Source organism: Phoenix dactylifera, chromosome 5, assembly GCF_051530095.1.
Source record: "Phoenix dactylifera cultivar Ajwa chromosome 5, Ajwa_hap1_PhDact_Kaust_v1.1, whole genome shotgun sequence".
In the NCBI taxonomy this organism is placed as follows: domain Eukaryota; kingdom Viridiplantae; phylum Streptophyta; class Magnoliopsida; order Arecales; family Arecaceae; genus Phoenix; species Phoenix dactylifera.
The window spans coordinates 33,437,739-33,463,193 of record NC_143194.1 but is presented as its reverse complement, the minus strand read 5'-3'; the positions used below and the strand labels follow the sequence as shown (position 1 = coordinate 33,463,193).

General features: G+C 39.2%; 1 protein-coding gene across 2 annotated transcripts in view; it reads left to right on the top strand.

Moving 5' to 3' along the window:
- LOC103703018 (RNA helicase family protein) overlaps nucleotides 1-22,061 on the top strand; it is a 37,404-nt gene extending 15,343 nt beyond the window's left edge. The window contains exons 16-23 of one of the 2 annotated variants that reach the window (XM_008785709.5): nucleotides 1,807-1,971; nucleotides 7,851-7,940; nucleotides 8,048-8,119; nucleotides 12,087-12,185; nucleotides 12,271-12,357; nucleotides 16,075-16,128; nucleotides 17,995-18,074; nucleotides 21,368-22,061. In XM_008785709.5, the coding sequence (XP_008783931.4) occupies nucleotides 1,807-1,971; nucleotides 7,851-7,940; nucleotides 8,048-8,119; nucleotides 12,087-12,185; nucleotides 12,271-12,357; nucleotides 16,075-16,128; nucleotides 17,995-18,074; nucleotides 21,368-21,515 (795 nt within the window). In that variant the 3' untranslated portion in view covers nucleotides 21,516-22,061. Of the gene's footprint in view, nucleotides 1-1,806; nucleotides 1,972-7,850; nucleotides 7,941-8,047; nucleotides 8,120-12,086; nucleotides 12,186-12,270; nucleotides 12,358-16,074; nucleotides 16,129-17,994; nucleotides 18,075-19,794; nucleotides 20,186-21,367 lie in introns of those variants that run through there. The other variant, XM_088722492.2, reaches the window with a different exon arrangement.
- Nucleotides 22,062-25,455: the final 3,394 nt, after the last annotated feature.

Sequence of the window (25,455 nt, the reverse complement as noted above, 5' to 3'; positions counted from 1 at the left end):
ATAGTTTATTAAATGGAAGGATTTAATCAGTAAGTTAACTCTTAGCATTACCTTGGATGTTCTTTATTCTTGCATAACACTGGAACAAAATTTAGTTCATTAACGCATGGTTATTTCATTTCGTCATTTCTTTGCTTTATTCATTTCATTTGATCCCTTTAATAGGGTGTTAGCAAACCTACAAAGGCAGCAAGTGTCTTTGATGAAGAGCAAAATTGGAGGCTTTGAAGCAAGATATACCATCTTGGTACCGGGCCCCGTTCAAGTGCCACTCTATTATTACATCGGTGCGCACGGTATTGGGGCCGATTTGGCATACCGAATATTGGTACGCCCTTTGTATCACATACCGGTACCAAATTGGTGTAGTACGGTATGCTTTGTATTGCCCGGTTCAGTACGACATGCTTTGAAGTGACATATTGTTCCTCCGTATTCTTTATTTGTCCTTTTTTCTGGAGTCTTTTTTCTTGGTGTTATTATCATATTAAGTATCTTTGAAGAGTAAAATTGGAGGCTTTGAAGCAAGGTACGCTAGCCTGGTACCAGGCTCCGTACCGGTGTTACCCTGTTACTGTATCGGTACGCACGGTACGGGGGCTGATTCAGCATACCGAATATCAGTACGCCCTCCGTATTGCATACCGGTACCGACCGGTATGGTACGGTATGCTCTGTATTGCCTACGATATGCTTTGAAGTGACATATTGTTCCTCCGTGTTTTTTATTTTTCATTTTTTCGGAGAGATAATCTTTTTTCTTGGCGTGTTTATCATATTAAATATAGATAATGCACAATATTACAGTGAGGGCAGGAGAATTATATCAAATTAAAGACTTCTTGAGTATGCAGTATCTCTAGTTAATTTATCTATACTATATTGGTATTCCATGATTTTTTTGTTTCAAAAGTAAAAGAGATTTATTACTTGAAGCCAATATTCTTTTGTTTTCTCATGTTTATCATATTAAATATAGATAATAAGCAATACTTACAGGGAGGGCAGGAGAATAAAATCAACTTTTAAGTGATGTTCTTTTATCCTTCTTGAGTACCTAGTCTCTCTAGTTAATTTATCTATTCTCTATGGCATTCCAGTGATTTTTTTATTTTTTTAAGTTAAAAGTAAAATAATATTTACGACTTGAAACAATGCCACTGGTTTTCTAGTAATGTCTGCGTCAAGGAATTTCAATTAAGTTCATGTCAAGATATATGAAATATTTGACGCCAGCATGATGATTTTAAAGCTTATGCTAGACCCTTGCACGAGTTTATTGTTGATCAATTATGTCTGTTTCTTCCTTTGTAAAACCCCACTTCCAGCAGGTGTTCATCTTTTATAAATATGCTTAATTGTCTGTAGCAACTTACATGCTTGTTCCACTTGACTTCGATTTTTCAATTATTGAGAAGATTAGTTATCTTTCATGTGCTTGTATGCATCCTTTGACTTGCTTATTTCAATTTGTGATTATCTTTTTGTACAGACCTTGTGCTTTTGTCTGTTTTCTAATTGGTTTGTCATATTTATGTAAAGACGTTCGTGGCCTGTCATTCACAGTGAGTATACCACATCTGGGATTAAATTAACTATGTTAATTTTTATTTTCTTTTCTTTGATCTCCTCTATCTGTCCTCAATGATCATATTCCCTTGTTATCATTACTAAAATTACTTTTATCTTGATCATTTACCTGTATATTATCAGAATGTGAAGAATATTTTGAATTCATTACTATGAGCGTATTTAGCTCCAGAATTGAATGCTCACATCGTGGATGCTGATGTTTTTGATGCATAGTTGAAAGCCTTGGGCATAGATAATATATTGGGCTTTGATTGGCTAGCTTCTCCATCGCCAGAGGCAATGATCCGAGCACTTGAGGTTCTCTACTCCCTCGGAATTCTTGATGAAGATGCCAAACTTACATCACCTACTGGTTTTCAAGTTGCTGAGATTCCATTAGTATGTTTCTTAACTTGATATCTTGTTCTTTCTATGTGTTGCTAGATATGTTTAACTTATCTGGTTTGCATTGATTTTTGGTTTGTTGAATTTTTTAGAGAACCATATTTTTAGGCTAGATCTAGATAAATCCATATGTCATGTATTTCACAAATAAGTTTGCCTCGAAATGAATATAAACTATAAATACCAAGAAAACTTAAGAGTTCTCTTTGAACAACAATTGTATACCCTTCTATCTGGATATAATTCCCATTGCGCTCATGTTTTGTTCTATTCTGGTGACTGTATTCTTGCTGGATTATAATGTGGATTCTGATGCAAATTTTGTTAGACAAGAAAGCCAGCAAATGTTATTTTTACCTGAAATCAATTCACAAATAATATTCGAGGCTAGTCTGAAATTGCTGTGAATTCCATGTAATTGTATTTTGTTATCTGTAATTTTCCGCAAGTGTGAGACGCATATTGCGGCGACTACAAAACAACCTGAAAGTGCCTTAACAGTACATCCATCTTCTCTGTTCGAGATCCATGCCTGAATTTATCTACTTGTTTGTGTTGAAATCAATAATTTAGCAAATGCGATTCAGGGACTAACCAGAGACACGAACTTGTGGTGCAAATGTGCAAGGATGTAGTCGAGTATTGCTCAAAAAAAAGTATGTAGTTAAGTCTCTATCCTGGTTATTGTTTTTATAACCCAGGACTTTTTCTGGGGTGTCAAAAACTTTTTTCTCCATCTTTAGTGTCAGTGCTAGTTTGTTAGAATGTATTGTTCTATCCCCTTTAAACAAATATACTTCCGCACCTTTTGAGTTAGTACATTCAGACATTTGGAGACCAGCTAGGATCTGAAATATTTTTGGATTTTGTTATTCTATTGTATATTTGATGATTAGAAGTATTTTTGGATTTTGTTCTTTTGTTGTATATCTTGATGATTAGTCTAAAATAGCACAGCTTTATTTTATAAAGAATGTTTAGAAATTTTGCTATTACTTCAATTCTGTTACAAAGAAATGCAAATTGTTGTAAGAAGATTTTTTTCCTTTTTTATTCTATACTTTTGGTCAAGGTTCATCAAATTAGTAGTAGGGGTCGTACTGGTCCGCGATCGGTTTGGTGTGGTATGGGTCTATACTAAGGACCACCGAACCGGTACCCGGATCCGTATCGGTCAGCGGTCGGTATGGTTCGGTACCGAACCGGAATCGGTACAGCTAGGGCATGTCGATTCTATACCGGCACGGCCATTTGTTTTACTTTTCAAGTATATTTAATTGGTAATCACTCTTTTTGAAGTTTTTCCATAATTTTAAGTATAATTTTATGTTTTTTTTCATTTTTTTAAATTTTTTTTGATGTTTTTCAATAATGCCATAGTGCCCACAGTCAACCCGGTTCGAACCGATTGGTTTGCACCAAGTCGGCATTGAACCGACCGGTTCCGGCTGTTCCCTTTGCAGCTCCAGTCTGTAAGGGCCAGAACTGAATTGAAATGGTAAACCGACCCGATTTCGCACCGGGTCAACTCGGTACTGCCTGAATCGGGCAGTTCGGCCCGGTTCTGCAGACCTTGGTGCTTGGTCTATGCTATGCCATCCAAGGCATACTGAGAGGGAGAGAGAAGGGGAGAGAGGAGGATAGAGGGAGAAAGAGGGAGAGGGAGGAAAAACCCTAACCTTAACCCTCGAGGGTCGGAGAAAAGAAGGGAAGAAAGAAGGATGTGGCGAAGGGGGAGAGGGAGAGAGAGATTGATGTGCCTGTTTGGCCATTGCTGTCGCACGGAAAAGGAAGGCCATCCCCGACGAAGGAAGAGGAGACAGAGGCTAGGGTTCTTGGGGGCGAAGATGGACAAAGACGTCGATCAAGCAGGAGACGTCAACAAGGATGCCGGCTAGCTGCAGAGTGTGAGCAAGGAGAAAGAGAGAGAGAGAGCCTTGATGGCTCTCGAAGGCCTTCAATCTATCAAACCATGGGGTGCGGGGGAAATGTCGACATCAAACCGTTAGGGCAGGGGTAAAATCGATATGTTCGAACCACAAGGGGGGGCGAGCTATTCAGTTTTGCTCTTATTGTCTGTCGAACCGGCATAACCCTAAGAACCATCCTGACTTGGCATCGATTCGGTATAGGCCGAATTGTTCAGTTCGGATCGGTTCGACAGACCTTGCTTTTAGTAATGTAAAAAAAATATTATTCATGCATATTTAATGAATATTTTGCTTAATAGGGGCTTAAAGAGTGCGCACAATATATAAATGGGGCGACTGAAATAAAGATTAACTAGCTTATTAAGGTTTCTCCAGTTCTTTTCTTAAACATGCAATTTTCCACAACTAATTTGGGGTTGTAGCCTTTACTGGGTGCTATCTAATCGCTTATATGCCTTATTTTATTTAAACTATGTTGTCCCTTGTACAATGTTATTGCTTAGAAGTAATTTTTCTCTTTTTCTCTTGAAATATTTGATCATGTTTACTTGTATGCGTGTGGGGGAGAAAGTTAGAATAAGTAGGCTTTCAAAATTTCCGATCTTATCTCTGTAGGCTATTTCCAAACTATGTATAATTGAGAAACAAAAATTATCTTTAATTCATGCAACACTTTTTTCCTTCGAAGTCCGGCTTCTCTTCACAAACATCTTTGTAAAATAAATCCACTAGGGTTTACATGTTATAGAAATGCAAGGAGTGTGCCTGCATCTCAGCTTGCTGAATCAATTGTCAAGTCTGCCAGAGAAGTATGCTTTTATGCAGCCACCTTCTTGTGTTAAATATTGTTTCTTTCGAGCACCTTTGTTACTTCATGCTTCAATTTGTCTTCCAAAGTAGGCTCAGCTTGATGTTTGGTGGAAGCAAACTTTGAAAAAGGAGTAGTTTACTATCAAAATTAAGCAGATCTAGGACCAGTTGAATGGTTTGATGGTTAATAGACTATGAATGTTGCTGAACATACATAACTGAATGCTTGGCATGTTACCAAAGGTATCCACGAACATACAAATTGGAGCATGTTGAAAAGGATTATGGTAGCTATTGTTTTCAATCAAGGGTAGCCAGTGTTCCAGTTTGGTGTCAAAGATGCATTCCTTCATGGTGATCTACGATAAATGTGTATAGAGCATCCACTTGGTTTCATTATTCATGGGGCATCACCAAAAATGTGTACCCTGTGGAAGGCAATGATGGTTTGAGGCAGATTCTTAAGTTTGTTTAGATAAACTTGGTGGCAATGTCGGCGGAATCGGTACTGGGCATCGTATCGGTTGTCCGGCAGGATGAGTCGATACGGACCTGCACCGTGCCATGCCAGGCTCGTACCGACACAGTAGAGGACGGGGAAGAGAGGAAAAGAGAGAATGGGGAGAGAGGGAGGGAGGACGGCGGAGGGCTGTCGAAGGCTGGCGACCCGGGCAGGAGGCGGAGGAAACCTCTGCGGTCGGAAATAGGCGGTCTCCTATTTCGTTCGAAACAGGGGTCTGACGCTTTTTTTTATTTTGCGATGTTTAAGTGAAGTCGGCAAATTGCTTGCCGACTTCACTTAAACATCGCAAAATAAGAAAAAGGGTCAGGCTCTTGTTTCGAACGAAATAGGGGACGCTCTCCGTTTTCCGGTTGCGGAGCCCGGAGGAGTGTCCTCCGTGTGGCTCGCCGGCTGGCCTCCACTTCCCTCTCTCTTCCTTTCTCTTCCTCTCCCTCCCTCCCCTGCTCGCTTTCTTTTTTCTTCTCCTTCTCCCTCCCCTACCGGAATCGTGCCGGTCAGCCACTAGGGCGGCTCGAAATTGCCCTGTTCGGGACGGTTCTGCCAACCCTACTTGGTAGCCTATGATAATTGAGGGGTTCAAAAGGCAAGTGGATAGCTTCATGTTTATCTAGCTTTGTGTGCTAGATATGTCATTACGGTTGTGTATGTAAATAGGAACAGAATACTAGCCGTAGAAAAATTTGAAAGTGAAGTAGTGTCCTCAATCCTCGTAAATCTTTTATACCAAAGATTTAGAGCCATTGAAGTATTTTCTAGTCATTTAAATGTTTGGATCTAAGGTAGACGGGTGTATGTCTCAAGGAAAGCAATGCGATTGATATTCTAATTGAGACTAGAGTAAGCATTACTAGTAAATACTTCAATAGATCCATATAGTATGCGAAGCTTGTGCTGAATTGAAGAGATTTGTATAGGAGATTGGTTGGGATTCTTATCAATGATTAAGTCAGATGCAACATTTTCTTTGTTAGGTTGGTTCTCTCTTGTCTTGGACTTCACACCCTACTAATATATTAGAAAATGCTCAAGAGAAGGGTTTCTTCTATAAACCTGTACGATAATCATGCATCAAAAGCTTTTAGGAGGCAAGCAAGATTGCATCCTAACAGAAAGCCTTCTTCAGGATTTTGTGTAGTTATTGGAGGAATTTTGTATTTAGGGAAAACAAGAAACAAAGATCATTGTTAGATATAATTAGAAGCTGTACATAAAATGATATTTCATAAAGCTTGTGAGCCTGTATGGCTGGGGATACTGTCAGGAAAAAAAAAAGGACTCTTGATGAGTGATGCAAATAAAAAAGATTGTTGTGATAAGCATGCAATGATCCACCTTCCGTTGTGTTCTGGAAGCGAAAAAAGCATCTAAAAGTCGATTATCATTTTGTTAGAAATAATATTGAAGATATGCAATTTCTCACACCCTATGTGGACACAGGGAGTCAACTAGCTGTTATTCCCACACAACTCCTTATATGGCTCTATGTTCCATGTTGTGCATGAAAAATGTCTATGCTGTAAACCATGGTTTGCTGTATTGCCCGATACGGGACATACCGTACCATATCAAGAGGAATGTACGAAACTTAACTTCGAGTTGGTACAAGCTCCGTACCGCCCCGTGTCGAGGTGTACCATTCCGTACTGAGGTGTACCGAGGTGCATATTGGCCTGTACCGAGGTGCATACCGACCTCTATCGAGGCGTACCGAGATAAAAATTGAGAAAAAAGATTAGAGGGCTATTTTGGTACATGGGTGTACTGTATCGAATGGATAAAGTACCGAAATGGTACTTGGTACCGAGATTGTAGACCTTGCTGTAGACTTTTTCCGAGAGTTGAGAACTGAGAGGAAAAGTATAATTTTTAGTGTAGATGAGTTCTTTGGTTTATCTTCAATTGTGTAAGTCATAGCCTATTGTTTTTTACCTGTATTTCTAGGGAAAGTTAGTTTTGATAGCCTTGAAAATAGCTAGATGGTTGCCCTGATGTTGTAATATGAAAAAATGTTTGCACCTGGCTTGGTATTCTGGTCATACATCCTCGACATTTCAATATTTCAATTCTTTCTTCTTCTATTTCCTTCTCTTCTCCCCTTATTAATCTCTTGTTTCTTATTTTTTTTTTCCAGATCTTTCCAAACATTTGTATCAATTATTAAAGACCTAAACCCTTGTCTTGTGACTGCTGATTATTATTGAGAACTTGGAGCTCATTAAGCTTTAAGTTTTTTTCCTGCCAAATTATAAAGTCGGACAAAAGTCTTGCTTTCTCTATATGTTATTGCCTACTGCAGACACCTCATATGTTATTGCCTACTGCAGACACCTCATATGTTATTGCCTACTGCAGACACCTTATATGTTACTGCTTACCATTATTGGGAGATATTTTGTTTAGCAGATGTCATTTTCCTATATCATGTGGACTGTTTTTTATTTCAACACCATGTTCAATGTTGATAGGATTTCTTTTCCAATTCTAATCTTAGGATGCACTGCTCTTTATTTATGTTGATGAGCTTGCCTGAAGCTTTATTGTTTGGGTTTATCATAACCTCCCTCATTTTGAAGTCATCCTAAAATTCTCAACGAATTGGTATATTCTAGGACCCTATGATCTCCAAAATGATCTTATCAGCAGATACATATGGGTGTTCGGAGGATATAATAACTATAGCAGCAGTTCTTTCTGTTCAGGTGAATCTTTTGCTCCTTGAAAATGCAATTTTTTTCTCTTAATTTTACCTTTAAATCTACTGTATTGTTAGCATTGTGCTTGATGTATATGGGTGATCTTTTTGCAGTCTATCTGGATTTCTGTTAGAGGAGCACAGAAGGAATTTGATGAAGTGAAGCTGCGGTTTGCCGCTGCTGAGGTTCTCATCTAGGTTCTTCTACATAAGCATATATTATTTTATGAACTTCATTGTATCATCTTCCTAATTTTCACACTTGTGTTCAAGGATTTCCATCTTGGTCATGCCAACAGTACCGCATTGGACTGGGAAGAAATTGGGTCTTAGAACACATCCAGGACCCTGAGTCTCTCCAGACCGGTTTGCCCTGGGCCATCCTGGCCTGGATGGTTGCCCTGACATTTCGGATGGTCTGGCATGATCAGACACCTTTTTTTTTTTTTTTTTACTTTTTTGTTCTTTCTGGGGACTGATCCTGGACCATCCTGGTACTGCTCTGACCCTGCCCCTAAACAGGATAGGCTCTAGCACTAGGGCTTAGAGCCGGGCTTGTGTCCTTCACAAATTTCTTCATTCTTCCATCTAATCCCATTGCTCAATTAAGTTTAGAATCACAAAAATGGAGTAGCTTTATGGTTGCTAAGTGATTCTAGATGCATTCTTGTGTAAGAACTATGCTTGTTGCAACTTTTTCCTGCTTTACTTAGTATTGAGCCAGCAACATGGATTGTGTTGAAATATGTACAATCTTCTGCTTCTTCTCTCTCTTTTTTTTTGTATTTTATGTGTAAATTGGGTTTTAAGCTTCAACCTCAAGGTGAAATTTGACTTATAAAATAAGTCACGACCCTGAATTCCTGTATGTTATGAAAAAAGAATTAGTTTTTGGGCAGTGAGGTCCCTTATTGTTGGTTTCCAATTACAAGCGGAGCGGAGAGGAGAAGAGAACGCAGTTAGGAGAGGGGAGGAATAAGTAATTTTATTTCTCCAAAGGCTGAAGGTTCTGCCTCAACAAGGGTGAGGGCGTCCCCTTAAATAGCCGAAAAACAAAGTTGAATTCCAAGCATTCTTGGCGTCCAAAAGTTAGCTCTGCCACTGGCCGACATGACTCAAAGTTAGAAAAGGAAAAGACTAAAAGCAATTTGCTTTTCATAAAGTAAAGCATCTTGCTTTTACAAAAGCAGATTCCTTTTCTCTGGCTTGGAGGGATTTCTTCCGCCTGAAGAAAGCTGACATTGACATAAAGCTCCTTTATTAAAGTAGCTTTATGGGAAGCAGATTCCTTTGTCTGTAGGAGGGAGAGGCATCTTCCGTCCGAAGCGATGTGCTGACATTAAGCTGATGGTGACGTTGATTTGACTAAAGTAGCTTTATCAAAGGAGATTTCCTTTGTCTCTGAGCTGGCTGGAGAAAAGAGGATTCTTTGGCTCCGAAACAATTGCTGTGCAAGGCTGATGTAGACTAAATCAACTTTATTAAAGTTGATGCGACTCAAAGTAGGCGCCAAAAGTGGATTTCTTCTGATAATGAAAGTGGATTCCTTCTGGTGATTGTCTAGTGACTCATCTAGTGATTTGAAGAGTCGCATGTCTAGGTCTGCTGCTGATATGATCAGTTCGAGTGGGCAGGCTCTGTCTTTGTCCTCTGGTCTTGATTTGATCGCTCCTTTGCGGGGTCTGCTGGCAAGAATTTTTTGTTAGATGGCTTCTGTTCTATCCTCTGCATGGAGGGACTGTGTATCTTCTTCGTTGGGGTCTTGGAATTTTTCTGCTAAGCGTTTGTATTTGTTATGGTCTTCTGGAGTTGATGAAGACGATGTCCTGGATTCAGTTGACTTCATTGAGGCAATTACAGTTGGATGTATCTCGAATTTGCAGTAGAATTGCTGCTTCATATGGTCAAAACACTTGGCCATCATTTCCTCATTGGTGCAGTGAGGATGCCTCCTGGAGAACTTGTTTTTTAGGTTAGTAAAATAATTATCATCAAGATCAGCTGATTGCTGAGTTATGGCATGTTCATTTGTGCTCTTATAAGAAATTAGATTGGTTTTGATAGTGGTGATTATATCCTGATATTTTTCTCTGGGCATGCCTAGCCACCACTTATATAAAAATTATTGATTCTGGGCATGCCTAGAGAAAAATATCAGGATATAATCACCACTATCAAAACCAATCTAATTTCTTATAAGAGCACGAATGAACATGCCATAACTCAGCAATCAGCTGATCTTGATGATAATTATTTTATTAACCTAAAAAACAAGTTCTCGAGGAGGCATCCTCACTGCACCAATGAGGAAATGATGGCCAAGTGTCTTGACCATATGAAGCAGTAATTCTACTGCACATTCGAGATACATCCAACTGTAACTGCCTCAATGAAATCGTCTTCATCAACTCCAGAAGACCATAACAAATACAGATGCTTAGCAGAAAAATTCCAAGACCCCAACGAAGAAGATACACAGTCCCTCCACGCAGAGGATAGAACAGAAGCCATCTGGCAAAGAATTCTTGCTAGCAGGCCCCGCAAAGGAGCGGTCAAATCAAGACAAGAGGACAAAGGCAAAGAGCCTGCCCACTCGGACTGATCAGATCAACAGCAACAAATCTAGCCATGCGACTCTTCAAATCACTAGCTGAGTCACCAGACAATCACCAGAAGGAATCTACTTTCATTATCAGAAGGAATCCACTTTCGGCGCCTACTTTGAGTCGCATCAACTTTAATAAAGTTGATTTAGTCTACATCATCCCTGCACAGCAATTGCTTCGGAGCCAAGAAATCCTCTTTTCTCCAACCAGCTCAGAGACAGAGAATCTCCTTTAATGCCAACACATCGCTTCGGATAGAAGAAGGCTCTCCCTCCAGCAGACAAAGGAATCTGCTTTCCATAAAGCTACTTTAATAAAGGAGTTTTATGTTAACCTCAGCTTTCTTCAGGCGGAAGAAATCCCTCCAAGCTAGAGAAAAGGAGTCTACTTTTGTACAAGCAAGATGCTTTACTTTATAAAAAGCAAATTGCTTTTAGTCTTTTCCTTTTCTAACTTTGAGTCATGTCGGCCAGTGGCAGAGCTAACTTTCGGACGCCAAGAATGCTTGGAATCCAATTTTGTTTTTCAGCTATTTAAGGGGACACCCTCACCCTTGTTGAGGCAGAACCGAGCGCACCCCGCCCCGCCCCCCCCCCCCCCCCCCCCCCCCCCCCCCCCCCCCCCCCCCCCACCCCACCCCACCCCACCCCACCCCAACCCCAACAACAACAACAAAAAAAGAAAAAGATGCTCTGTTTGAGACAACAATCCGTGACAAATTGCAGATGGTAGGGCTCTTTAAGGGAGATGGGAGAATTCTAGGATTTATCTGGTATCATTTTGGAATGGATAAAATCCTTATATGGCCCCAGTTTGTAAATAGAATATCATCTTGTATTGCTTATGCTGGTGTGTGCTTGCAGCTTATGCATTGCTTGAAACCTTGAATCATCAGTCCTGCTGAAATAATTGCATAAAAATCAAATGGTTTATTTTATTATTTGAAATGCTGGGTTAAGTGGACGCCACCTGCCTTTTCAATAGTCTGTTGCCATCCATTTTTTTTGTTTGAGTTGGTGTTTATTTCCCCTTTTCTTTCTATCCGTTGACCACATGCTTTCTCATTAAATCTAGACCATGTTGCAACTAGTGGAGCTACCATGATTCAAAATTTAAAGTAGACTATGGAACAGGACAGTTCTGTCGGTAGACATGTTGATGTCGACACCGCTAAAGAGAGATTAGTAGTTTAGTACCATGTGTGGGTATGGTAAAGTACTGGGAGGCATACATTAAACATTGCTCTCACAGTATGGTATGGCGGGTATTACGCAATATTTAAATCCATGCCATAATCATTTTGTCCAGAAACTTGTTGGAGATAGAATCGATTTGGCACTGCTTGCTTTATTTTTCTTTGGTATAAAAATTGAAACATGAAAGGTATAAACTCTTGTCCCATTAATTCGGGGTGGCTGTGCCTTCTACTTAAAGTCCTACTCCATTGATTTGATGTTGGTTATGTGTGTCTTACAAGATCTTTGAATTCTGTATTTACTATCTTTCCTTATCCATGTTCAAAATAATCCATATCTGGTAACGTGCAGGGAGATCATGTAACATACCTGAATGTCTACAAGGGATTTATTCACTCTGGCAAATCTTCTCAGTGGTGTTACAAAAACTATATAAATTACCATGCTATGGTGGGTATCTATGCTATAGATTATCTGTATATGGTCAATCTTGACCATATCTTTTCTTTCAATAATGTTCATAATATTTGTGCAGAAGAAGGTTATTGACATCAGGGAACAACTCAGCAGGTTATTGAGGCGGCTTGGCATAGTTCTGAAATCTTGTGAAAGAGACACCCAGGCATTCTATTTAATTTTATTTATTGTTTTATATTATGGTTGATTTTTCTGTTTTAGTTTACCTATCATTGGCATAATATCAATTTATCAGTGTTGTTAGAGATTTTCTTTTCGGCTGCTTTTATTCCCAATAAGCCTCATTGTTTGTGGAGTAACCATAGGCTCTGTACTGAACTAATAGAATTTATTGCAAATTTCTTGAATGAAGTTACATCTTAAAATTTGAAAGACAGATCTTGATTAAAAGATAGATCTTGATCAATTCTCCTAACATCAAGAGCTCAACGTACTGATATTGAAATCCTGGTTTCTAGTCACTTTTGAATCTAGAGTCCAACTAGCTTAAATATTGATGACCTTGTTTAACTTGCTTAAGCTGGTAATCTCATCACAAAGGTTTAACTAAAAGGGAAAAAAAGATGGTAAAGATGCAAAAGGTAAATGTGTTGAAGCAGCACTGTGTTGCTCTTCCATGCTTCTAAAATCAACACTCTTGAACCTAGAGGAGACAATGAAGTTGCAACCACCAAAGCTTTAGGCAACAAATTGATCTCATCTTGTTTTCCAAAAAAAGTTCTTGTCTAACTGCAGTTGTGCATGAGTTGATATCTGAAAACATGAAGACAATCTCAAAATGGTGGGACCATCCTTATCAAGTCAGAGGGGAAAGAAGCATCTTATTATTACAAGAACATGATGCAAAATTCATTCGTCCCCCTTCGAATGAGCTCAGAAGAACCCAATCCATCCTCTTAAGAGATAGAACTGGTATCAAGTGTCTGTTGATACCAACAGAACTATAAGTATCACACTTCTGACCCATTTTGCATGAAGGAATAAACTAAAATAATTCTTTAAGTAAATGCTTACCTGAAATTTATTTTCTAACCAATGCCACAGTTTATTTTCCAACCAATGGCTTGAATTATGACTGCTCCATCTCTTTTCAAAGATTCTAATATTTTATTTGCAGGAAGTGCCTCAGAAATAGAATTGTCGCCAATATTCCATTTTTCACTTTGAATGATGGATTTGCTATTAACCTTTATCCAACAAAATTTTTGGGAATTTGGGAAGTGGTAACTCTAGAGCATAATTTCCAGTATGGCTCATGCTGTTCTGTGCTGGCTGGCTTGTACCATGCCAGGTAAGCACACACACCAGGCACTGGGTCAGTATTGGGTAACAGGCAAGCCGCTCAGTATGAAGTGGTCTGGCTTGTAATAATCCATATCCATTAAGCATGTGGATGTGACCCGGTAATCTTGATACTAAGCCAAAAGAGCTTGAGTCCGTTTTTTGGTCTGGCACAGCATATTATGTGTCTCAACATGCCATGTCATGTTTGGTGTCATACCCTGTTCCATGGTAGCTAAAACCCATTCCAGAATTTGCCCTAAAGTCAGGTGCCTTGAAATTTTCCCTTTGTTGGGCATAGATGACTATCAATAGTGATCGCCTTCTCTTGAAAAACCTAGGACAATACTGCTTCATGCAGCACTTTGCACTTAAGCTGAATATTAGGAGCAGAATTAATCCATACCTCGTTCTTTGTATCCTACCAATGATTAGACAGTTAGATGGTTAGAGGTCACAATAAACAACCATGAAACATTTCATCACAATGTAACCATCAAATGAAACATCAAACGGCTGTAAGTGGGCCGGGCCATGCCCCTACCCGAACCCGGCTTGATTTTTTTGCGGGCTTCGGGCCGGGCTTAGGCCCGAAAATTTTTGGATAATTCAAGCCCGAGCCCAGGCTCAGGTCCAACCCGAATCCGACTGGGTTGGCCTGAATTATCCGTTTGGGCCAAAAATAAGTCTAGCCCGAACCCGATTGAAGTTTCATTATATTACTTCACAAGTAAATGAGCTAGCTAAGACTGAGCTCTCTCATATAACACAAGTAAATGATACATAATACATTATTCTAGATAAACCCATTTTAATTTGTCCTTTACTTCCTCATCATTCTTTCTAACTAACAATATACAAAATAAATTAATTCGGGCTTCGTTTCGGTCCTTGTTTGGGCTCAGGCTCAGGCCGGGCCAATGACATACCCGAGCCCCATCCAAAAAACAAATGAGATCTACATTTAAGCCCAAACCTGGCGTGACCTCTTTCAGGCCTAGCCCGAAGCCCAGCCCGATGAGCCTCGGGCCAGCTTGAGCTCATTTTCAGCCCTATAGCAGCCTATAAGGAAGCTCAGTAGGAGCCATCAACTTAATAATAGTTTTCATGCTCTAAATTTTTTTGATCTTCCAAATCTATGTTAGTATTCAGCATAGTGCCAATGTCAGCTTTTACTGTGTTCTTGAATTTTACTGTACTATTTATTCTTTATAATAGAAGGCCAGCTGAGTCCTAAACCTTATGCATTCTCATTGTTTTCTATAGCTCACAGAAAAAGATCTCCAAGAGTAAGATGCTGCCAAATATAGAATGTATGAGTAAAATCATTGCTATTTTAAAACATTCATAAAGATTTTGTAGCTTTATTCAGACAGAGAGGGGGGGGGGGGGGGACCTTTAGATCTATTGTTAATGTTGTAAGAAACCTTTTAGGACTTCTGATTTGATGGAAAGTTTTACTAGCCCAAACTATCAATTTCGAATTATTTGACATGGTTATGAGTATGAGATATGGCACAGATGTGGTCAGGGTAGACAGCAATTGTTGGGAACATAAACTCACCAAGGTCATTTGGGTGAGTGGGTGGCAATGCAATACATAAACTCACCAAGGTCATTTGGGTGAGCGGGTGGCAATGCAATCTTACCCTTAAATTTCACATCTAAAATTAGTCAAAAATGATGCCAACACCAGAAGATCTTGGAAAAAAAACTTGCTTTTTCTTGTGAATTGGGGCTTATTTCAATGGTCACATCCCTCTAATTAGCAATCAGAGGTTCCGAGTTCGAGTCTCGAGTGGTGCATCCCTGGTCCGTCCCCCCCTCCCTTATTTATCTGGTGAAAAAAATAACAACAGACAAATTAAAACTTTTCAATAGGCTTGACCTCACAACCTAGCTGAAAATGATGTAAAATAAAACCCGCAGGGTGCAGGTGCAGGCTGGCTCGTTGACATTCCTAATTATTTATGTCAATTTTGTCTCCTCTACATCTCAGTCATGGATTTCTCTGTACCACGAGTGATATTGAGGCCCATGAATTTTTGTAAGGCTGTCACTTCCACCGCTTAGTTCATTCTTTGTGAGTGCTAATGATTCTGGAACTTGCAGAAGCTAACTAGAGCATATTCGCATGTGTCGTTTTGGGCATCACATAATTGAACCGTATACTGCAACAATTCATCCTATTTGATTCAGTATAGTGAATCAGAAAAATAATTGAAAATAAATATAAATCCCTGAACAATTATGAAGTCTCTTAATGACTAAACTTGATCTAATCTGTATGCTGTTTTGCTTTCCTATTGAAAACTCAATTTGTGATTCTACTAACTTCAATAATTTGGTTATTTTTCTCTACAGTGATATTTCAAATGATATGTTTAAAAAATATGCCAATGGACTTTTTAAAGCTGGATTTGATTTTATAAGTTCATTGTTTCATCTCCTTGGTGCTCAGTGTCATTGATAATTTACATGATACTTGATCTGAAAAATTTTAAATGTTAAAGTATTTGATAAATGAAGCGTAATATAGTTATTTTTGAATTGGCTAGAATTCATCTTCTATGTTTTGTAGGTGCTAAGAAAGGCAATCATTGCGGGTTTTTTTGCCCATGCATGCTGCTTGGAGGTAAGTAGCCGTTTGTATTTTATTCTAATTTGTGGATTTGATATGAAACATTGTTTTTAGGGCACTCATATGCTTATGCTTCTAGGCATCTGCTTTGACTTGCAACTAATTGTTCATTCATATGCGTGTTTGTTTGTTGAGAACAAGAAGAGGATGAGGTTTCGATATGTCATCTCTTTACCAAGTGCATTGATAACTTGATGTGTGTAGTGTTATTTTGATGTGGATATTTAAATATACTTTTAGAAAGTGAAATATACAATTCCCATACCTTTTGTTCCTTACTTATTCCGGTGTACCAATGGTCCTCTTCCGAAACCTATGCTTTTGCAAAGCAAGTTCAGTTGATCTTCCTTGTATGTTGACTAAGCAACTCACGCATTAGATTAGATGCATCAACTTGAGAGCTAATTTTCAATTTCATCCTTTGTTTGAATGGAAAATCTCTGTAGTTTTGTTCAATGTTTTAAATATCCACTCCAGGCGATCATACCAACCTGATACATGCTGTATTGGCCACTGCGGGCAATACCATACTGACTTTGGTACAGACTGTATGGTAGCTATAAGGTAAGGAGGCTCAGCACGCCCCCATACCAATGGATGGTATGGGTGCTGCACTGGCTTCAAGAATGTATCGTGTCTTGAGACAGTCATATTGTATTGTATTCGTTCTAGTAAAGACACTGGTACATTTGCTGGTACCGAGACTAAAACCATTGGTTTTTGTAACATTATGTTTTAAATGTTCTTTTAAACATGTCATAAAATTAACCTGTTCATGATTTGCTAAAGATGTCATTTGAAATTTGTCTTTCATTTGTCTTTGAAATTTCTAGGATAAAATGATATAATTCTTTAGAGCAAGTTCTTTAGTACTGACCTGTACTAGGTGGTACAGAGTACATCATACCTACTTGGTATAGTGGCTTGGTATGCCCCCTGTATTGACACATGGGATGGGTGCTATATTGACTCTAACAGTGTGCCATGCATCAGCACGAGGGCATACCAGACATTACTGGTAAGGTACTCCTTGAGGGCCTGCTACCGAAACTTAAAACATAGATTGAGAATATATACCTAGTTTTGCTATCGTAGGAATGTTGTATAGCTATACATAGACTTACATGCCTATCTAGAATGTTTGAATCTGACTATGGAGCATGGAATGCCGTACCGGCCCGTACCGGCCGGTACGGGCCGGTACGTACCGGTCCGGCCGTGGACCGGTACCGGAACGGATAAAAAACCGGTATTTTCCGATTTTTTATCCGAACCGGCCGGTACGGGTGCGCACCGGCCGGTTAGGAGCCGGTACGAGGCCGATACGGTTCGCACCGGTACGATTTTTTTTTTTAAGAACCACAGCGCCGCGCGCTGTGGTTTTTGAAACCACCGCGTACCGGCCGGTACGGGACCGGTACCAGCCGGTACGTACCGGACTGGACCGGTACCGTACCGGTCCGGCCGGCCACCAGTACGCCGACCGGTACCGGTACGGCGGACCTTGCTATGGAGTTTATCATATTTATCTGGATGGCCTCAGCATTGTCTGATCTCACAGACCATTACTTGGTCCATTTATTTGATATCAAGATATCTTTCATACCCTTGCATCTAGTTTAATGCCACAATCTGGTTTTCTTAAAATTATCTTTATTCCTTATTTATATTCTTTTTAGATGTCATTAGCCGCATTGTAATGATTCTTCTCTAAAATTGATTGATACCTCTTACTGTGCGTTTTTGTGTTACTTTCATGCAGTCAAGAAGCCAATATAGTAATCATGATATTGTTTATTGACTATATTGAGTTGGATTTCTCTGCGTGAGTCTTGTTAACCTACTGTGATTTACTTGTAGGAGTTCAGTCCAAACGGTATGTACAAGACAATTAAGAGTTCCCAAGAAGTATACATCCATCCATCTTCCGTACTTTTCAGGTTCGTGTGATAAATTGAAGGGCAATATTTATGCCAGGCAATCTGCATTTTTCTTTGCCTATAGTTTGTCTTTTGTTATGTGAGGTATTTAGTTTCAGTGGTTGAAGAGCTGGATTGATCCCATGGCCTCATAATTGCAATTTTTTGATATTAATAACTGTCTAAAGATCAGAACTGCTTAAATGTGATAAATATTGAGGCTCATACGGCAGGGAATGAAAGTTCCAAGGGTTGGTTCATTTGGACCCAGGAAAGCATCTAACAGAAGGAAATCTTGATGAACAATTTGTAGGACAAAAAAATGTAATATTCTTTGGTTTAAATAAAATATGAATATTTTAAAATTTTAATTTGTTGACGATGATTAGGGGTTCATCATACAGGAATTTTGGAGTTTTGAGTTTCAGTAACAGAGCAAGAGAGCAAGAAAATATTTTTTGGTTTACATCTAAGATGCTGCTCAAATCTAAAGAGGCTGCTTAAATATATGCTCTTATGTATGCATGCATGCATGTATGTAAGCATTGGGTGCTACCCATATAGATGCCTTTGATTTCTTATTTTCTTTTGTATCTTGTGTTTGGTACAATACAAGTTAGCATTCAACAGAGTAGGACAACCTAATTTGATCAGATGGACAATCTAGCCTCCCCTGTTAATTTCAGGAATGTTCTGGTTATTTCAAAGGTGTCTGGAAGGCTACAAGACTGAACTTATGAGTCTGTAGAATATTTTGACTTTGTCATTAGGGTATTTGTCCATTCTAGGTCCATTTCATAGCTAAACCTCTAATTTTTTTTTTCATGGATAATTCCAATTGCAGTATCTGTAGATGGTTTCAAACTATTGTTAAAATGTTTGAGGTATCTTCCTGAGATGAGCTTTTATTAAAGTAGGAATTCAATATTCTTGAAACTTTATAGTTTATGCTGGTAAACTAGATTCTTATTTTATAATAATCACATATAGTCAAAATGGATTGCCTGTAATTGACGTATTTGTAGTTTGTGATACAACATCATCCAAACTAACTGAACTTTTTTTCTGTGTAAAACCTTCCTACCCTGTTCTCCACCTTAACTGACTTTTCTTTTAATAAAAGTGGATTTAGAATGAGATGAATCATCAAATTGAATTTCTTTAGTTTTTATGATTTTTGTGAAATCCATATTTATATTTTCTTTCTTGCAAATGAAGAAATAAAGAGAGCTTGAACAGTGATAAATTTTGGGTTTAGTAACAAATACATTGATCTATGCTTGAAAAGTAAAGATCTAAGGGATATATTGCATTCTTTCAAAAAATTTCTGGAATTTGAGAACTGTCCAAACAACTCGAACTTTTACAAATGTACTTTAAGTATAGATTTTGAAATGTTGTCAGCTAATGGCCTATTTACTTTATGTATTCATCTTTTTAGTGTATAACCAAATATTGTAAAAATGTTGTTTTAAACATAATTATTTCCCTCATTTAAACAAACTGAAACAATACCGATTAAGCTTTTCCAAATTAATTATACTGCTTTAGTGAATTTTTTTGGAGTCGTTTATGGTTATAATAAAATGCTCAATTTTTACAGATCTGATTGTATTTTCTGTATTGATGCATTATTAGGTTTACCGACATATTTGTTTTTTACTGAATATGTGTATCTATACTTTTATGAATGCACCTTGCCGACCTATCATCTCAGATAATATTTTGTTTTGAAATTCAGCGAACTTCTTGGAATATAGAAGTCGTGTTGCTGCTGACCATGTTTGTGTAAGACTGGTAAGTATTTAAACAGAGAAAAACCAGCTTCCTACGTCCTGTCCTGTGGAAAAGGCAAGAGTAGTTTTTGTATCCATTATGTACTAAGAAATGTGAACGTGCTTGATATCAAGCAACATCTTAGTGAGGGGGAAAGGCTTTATCCTGCTATTGGAGAGGTCATGATTTCAAGCCCCATGAGGTGGTTTGGGGGATTCTCAACTCCCACCATTTCTTGGTGATCCTAGTTAGTGCAGTCTGAAAGAAATCGTGCCACTGTGGTGGTGTGGATTGGTGCAGTTGCTGGCCGTTGGGCAAGATTTATATGACATAGTTAAACATTCATGATTTGTCAAGTTTTTGGCTATATATCCTGGTCCATGTAACAGTTCGGCAGATGGCCCTGGCATCTATTGTTTCACTCTATTGAGCACTTTGTTGGGGGATGAAGCTCATTATTTGCCCTGGTTGTTTAAGCTATTAAACAGTGAATGCGGCCTAGAAGGAAAACAGTGTTTCAGTACATAGTTCAGACTTGTAGAAAAAAAGAATCGCCGAACCGGTACCGGTATGCGTACCGGTCGGCGCCGGTTCGAACTGGTATCGAACCGGCCAAAAAGACGCACGTTGTGGCCTTTGTGCATGCAACGCGCTATGGCCAAAAAGGCCACAACGCACCGTAGCATTAAATGCCACAGATCGAACCGGACTCAGTGCCTTGTACTGGCTGGTTCCGGCGGCCAGAACCGTTTTCTGTGTCCGAACCGACCTGGTCGGCGCCGGTACCGGTTCAGTACGAGCTGAACCGGCCTGTAGGCGCCGGTACTGGTTCGGTACGAGCGGAACCGGCTGTTATGGGCCGGTTCAGCATTGCTTGGTAGAAAAGAAAATTATGGTTAAGATATTTGGTTGTCCAATTTGTCGTTCGTAGTTATAATACCTTTGGAGATGATCAATATGAGAGAATAACCCAAACAAAGGAACAAGAATACATCTGTTGGCAAAAATTGCCGACATCCGTTACCTTTTAGTTGATTACCTGATAGAAGATTCTCTCTATGGTTGCTTTGGTCTTATAGTCATTTTGGTTGTGATTTGCTGGCACCATGGTATAGAGGTGGTATTTTTTTAAGAAAAATAATAGCTTGTCCATTTATATAGCCATAATTAAGAGTTGAAATATGTTTCAGAAATAAGTGTATAGCTCCATCATATTTTGTGTATGTTTATAGATTACAGGTGTTTCTAATATTTAAGCAAGTATGAATACTGGTGATCATGGGATATTATATTGATTAAACTAGCATGATCAGTCAATGTTGGTTGGTTTGATTGACCTTCTTCACTTAACCGAGGCATACCACCTAACAAATTTCATGTTGAGCAGATCTTTTACTGTTTATTTATACATTATATGCTCATTGTTAATTTTAATCTTCCATTCTTGCAAAAAAATTCCTAATCTTCCATGCAATTCTATCAGAGTCCGTGATATTATGAAAGGAAGATGCTAAACTCATTGCTTTGTCCTTGGACAGAGTCAATCCAAAGTGGGTGGTCTACCATTCTCTTGTTTCCACCGACAAGCATTATATGCGCAATGTAATTGCTATTGATCCATCCTGGCTTATTGAAGCTGCACCACATTTCTATCAAGTCCGGAAGCCCAACCCTGCCCCCTACTGATAGCTGTATTTATCGAAACCTCTTCTATATTGAAATCAGCAGGGCACCATGAGAGGGCAACATCAACAACTTCATTGAGAGGTGTCATGATTGTGGATTTCTTGCGATCACACTCCATAAAGTGATTGTAAGGTCATTTTCAAATCAATTGCTTGATGAGTTGTCATAAGCATGGGACTTCAAGTGGGATCTGGAAGTTGGATTGGCATGCAGATAAACTCCAGTTTAGGAGGAAATATAAGACAGTCTTGTCAGTTGATGGGATCACCCCTTGTTCTATCCACGAGAGCTGGGTATTGGGGATTGGGAAGAGAGAGCTGATATTTGACGTGGTCTTCTCTTAACCAGCTCAGCGTGAAGATGATAATTTTCATTTTGGTGCATATGTTAAACCTATGTTAATTTAGTTTTCTATAAATAGTTTTTAGGTGAGAAATATTATAATGATGCTAATCAGGTGCCATTTTTTGCTACTAGTTGGCAACCAAAGTTTTGTATGTAATATTGGCAATATCTCGCTCTAATATTCCTCATCTTTTCTTGTCATTTCCTATGTTGGTATTTTGTTTCTGCAGAGGTCGTTTGTTCTTCATGGCATTGCATGCTGGGAGAATGGATTTCACTTGGTGAGGTGACTTCATTCATATACTATATTGACCTGTTTCTCTTTGAAAAACAGGAGTGTGGGATGATGTGGTAAGTTTGTTTCCTAATATCAAGTTGAATGTATACACAAACTTCTATTCTGAATTTTTTAGAAGCAAGTTTATAGTGGCATGATGCTGTAGCTTCTAACTTTACTGTTTTAAAGCTTAGCCCCGATGCAACCTGGCTAGTTTATATCCTATATGCCTTGATATGATGCAACCCCTGTTTACTCCATTTCATCATCGGTCCCAGATGTCAATTATTGTGACGGACTAATCCATTGGCTGCCTCTACCATTCCTTTCGGAGGGCCCTTCCATGTCTTTAAAGCGAAATGTGGGCCGAGTCTACGTGCCCCACACGTCTCTTCATGGTTGGATAGATCACTGTGTTAGCTAGATGTTTCTAAAAGTAAGCAAATACAAAACTAATCGCAGGTATGTCATATTTGCCATCTCGTGAGAATGGCTCAGCTACACTGCTGTGCACATGCAATAGAATAGCTAGGGCAAGTTGCTAGCTTATGAGCTGGTATGGGTAAGGAATGGCTCAAGGTCAATAATACCGAGCGTGTGTATCAATTTCCATTTGGTAATCATATATTGGTTAAATCTTTTTTTTTATCATGCATGAATGGTTAGATAAAGATGCGCATGAAATAATTTAGTTTGAAGAGGAATGTTAGCTTAATATATAAGCTGATATGATATACCCTTTGTTAGTCCGCAAGCTAAGAGTGAAAAGCTGCCACTAAGGAATCCAGATGTCCAGGCACGTTACGCACATATGGATTGGTGGGACGGGAATCTGCTGCGTGTTATTATTCGAATTCTAATGCAAGCAGCATGGCTACTTACAGTACCTGCAGATGGAATCTGGATGAAAACTGTAGCTGACTTGCATGAATGTGTCTATAGCGGGAAAAAAAAAACTTTACGAAAAAATAAGAAGAAAAACAGGACAATGTGTCAGATTACTCTACGTATAATTAACTTCCTTGAACCTGTAATGGCGTGCATGTGCGCGCATGTTCACAAGTCTATTTGTGTAGGTGAATGCACTAATATGTGAGTGATAAGAAAACAAGGTAAGGTCGTTAAAATAAGAAAAGTTTACAGTGTCATCCTTTCAGATTTGGGCAATTGTCCGAGATGTTCATCTTCAAAAAAAAATTTAAATTGGTCCTTCTAAACGTTCCGAGATGGTTCTGCCGTTCATCTCCGTATGCGACCATCGCATGATAAATCTATTAGTCGGTGTTATCTTTTGTTCGGATGGCTTCCCCGTCAACAACGGCTACACCTCCGACGGCCGCTGGTTTATGGACGTCTTAATTCCAAGAAACTGACTCTCTCAGCCGCAAGCTCATGGACAACTCCATCGTGTTCGACATCGAGCACTCCTAGAAGAGAATAAACAACCTCCATGTAATTTGAAAAGGAAATCTACATAAGGGCGGAATCATGAAGGATTGATTCCTAGAGAAGAATGAAACTGGTGAAGGAAACGGGAAAAGAGACTAGGAGAGGGGCTCATATGAAGTGTATCTACTGGAGAAACCCGTTATTGTGGCCAGAAACCCAATCCAAAAGAGGCATTTGCTTCCCCTTCCTCCGTCCCGTCCTATACCACAACAGACGAACCCCTGTTTCCAGAACCAACTCAAGCCCTCTCTCTTTCTAATCACAGCCCCGTTGCGAAAACATAAAAAAGGGAAAGGAGAACACATTAAGAAGAAGAGAGAAAACAGAGCAGGGGAGTAAAGTAGGAGGTTCGCCCCTTTTCCTTGTCTGCTCTCCGGACGTATAGGGGAAGCAAAAGATTGTGGGAGGAGATGGTAAGAAGGAGGTTCCCAATCGAGACCTACAGAAGGGCATGACACATGGCGGTATGCCGAAGAGAATCTAATTATCAGCCAAAAAAAAAAAAAAAAGAACATTAGTGGATCTCGACTCTGGTCCTCTTCCTTGCCTACGATATTTTTCTGTTTTTGGACTACATCTTTAACGATCTTTTCTGGCACTTCGGATGCGTGATGCGGGAATGAAGTCAGTTCCTTTGAGATGGAAAGAGTAAAGACCTAAATGCTTCTTCATCCTAAATTGTCGTCATGTTTATACTGGAGCAGGCCAAAATTCTGTTTCTCCCTCTGAATTGAAAAGTCTCCGTCTCTCGGTTGCTCCGTCGCAACCCTCACCACCGCCCATGATCGAGTCGCCACAACCGCTACCAGTCAACACCTGTCTTTTTTTTTTTTGGCTGGAATAAAAAGGAAGGGGGGAGGAAGGGACAAACCTACCCTGCGCAGCAGCCCTACTGGCCCCATCTCATCAGGAGAATGTTCAATGCGGGCAGAAATGACCGTGTGTTAGGCACCCCGGCCGGTTTTACTCATACCCTCCTCTCTCGTGGGGCGGCTCGGTTACCCCTCTGGGCTCCGTCGCGAACCCTCCGTGTAAGTACGTCACACCTGACACCATTAAGGCTATGAGCCGACCAGTAGCGCTTCCAGACCCCGTGACCAGACGTGGAGCATCCGATCCCCGATTTAATCGATGTCCGCGCGTTTCGAACCTGAAACCACTTGGTTGGAAGCAAACGCTCTGTTTCAACTGAACTACCACCTTAGTGGCGACACCTGTCTCTTCGCGCGCTGCCTTCCTCTTTCCTTTCTTTTATTTTATTTTTCTTATTCTTCTTTTCTTCTTCTCTCTTTCTTTTCTCTCTTGAGGTAAGAAGACGAGCAGTCTAAAGTGCAAAAAGGATAAAGTTATTTTTTGAAATGATGGGTTAATAGCGTGGGTTGGCTGATTGAAGGATTACCTTAGAACAATTTGGTAATTTGAAAGATTATTTGAAAATTTTTAAAGATGAAAAAGTATTTCAAGTTCATTTTTTTAAAACTCTTCTTATTAGTTGCATTATCAAAATTTCACTTTAAATTGTACTTAATAGGAAAAAAAAAATATGGTCATCATGTAATTCTTTGAAGTGTCGTATTTTTATGTGCATGTTTGTACCCATCTACTAGAGAGAGGCGGGGAGGGAAGGAGTATTCAAATTTTTAATCTCACTAGTACATATGCAAATGCACATAGCAGTTGTTAAAAATTTTAGATTAAAAAAAAATATTTTAGCAAGGATTTTGTGTAATATATAAATTGTTCATTATTGTTTGATATATAATGCTTAGGAAAAGAATAACATGCCTCTGTAATTTTAAATTTTTGAATGTGAAAAAATTACTATGCAATTCTAAGGATATTAGCTTCATGTAGAGTTTGGCTATGCAG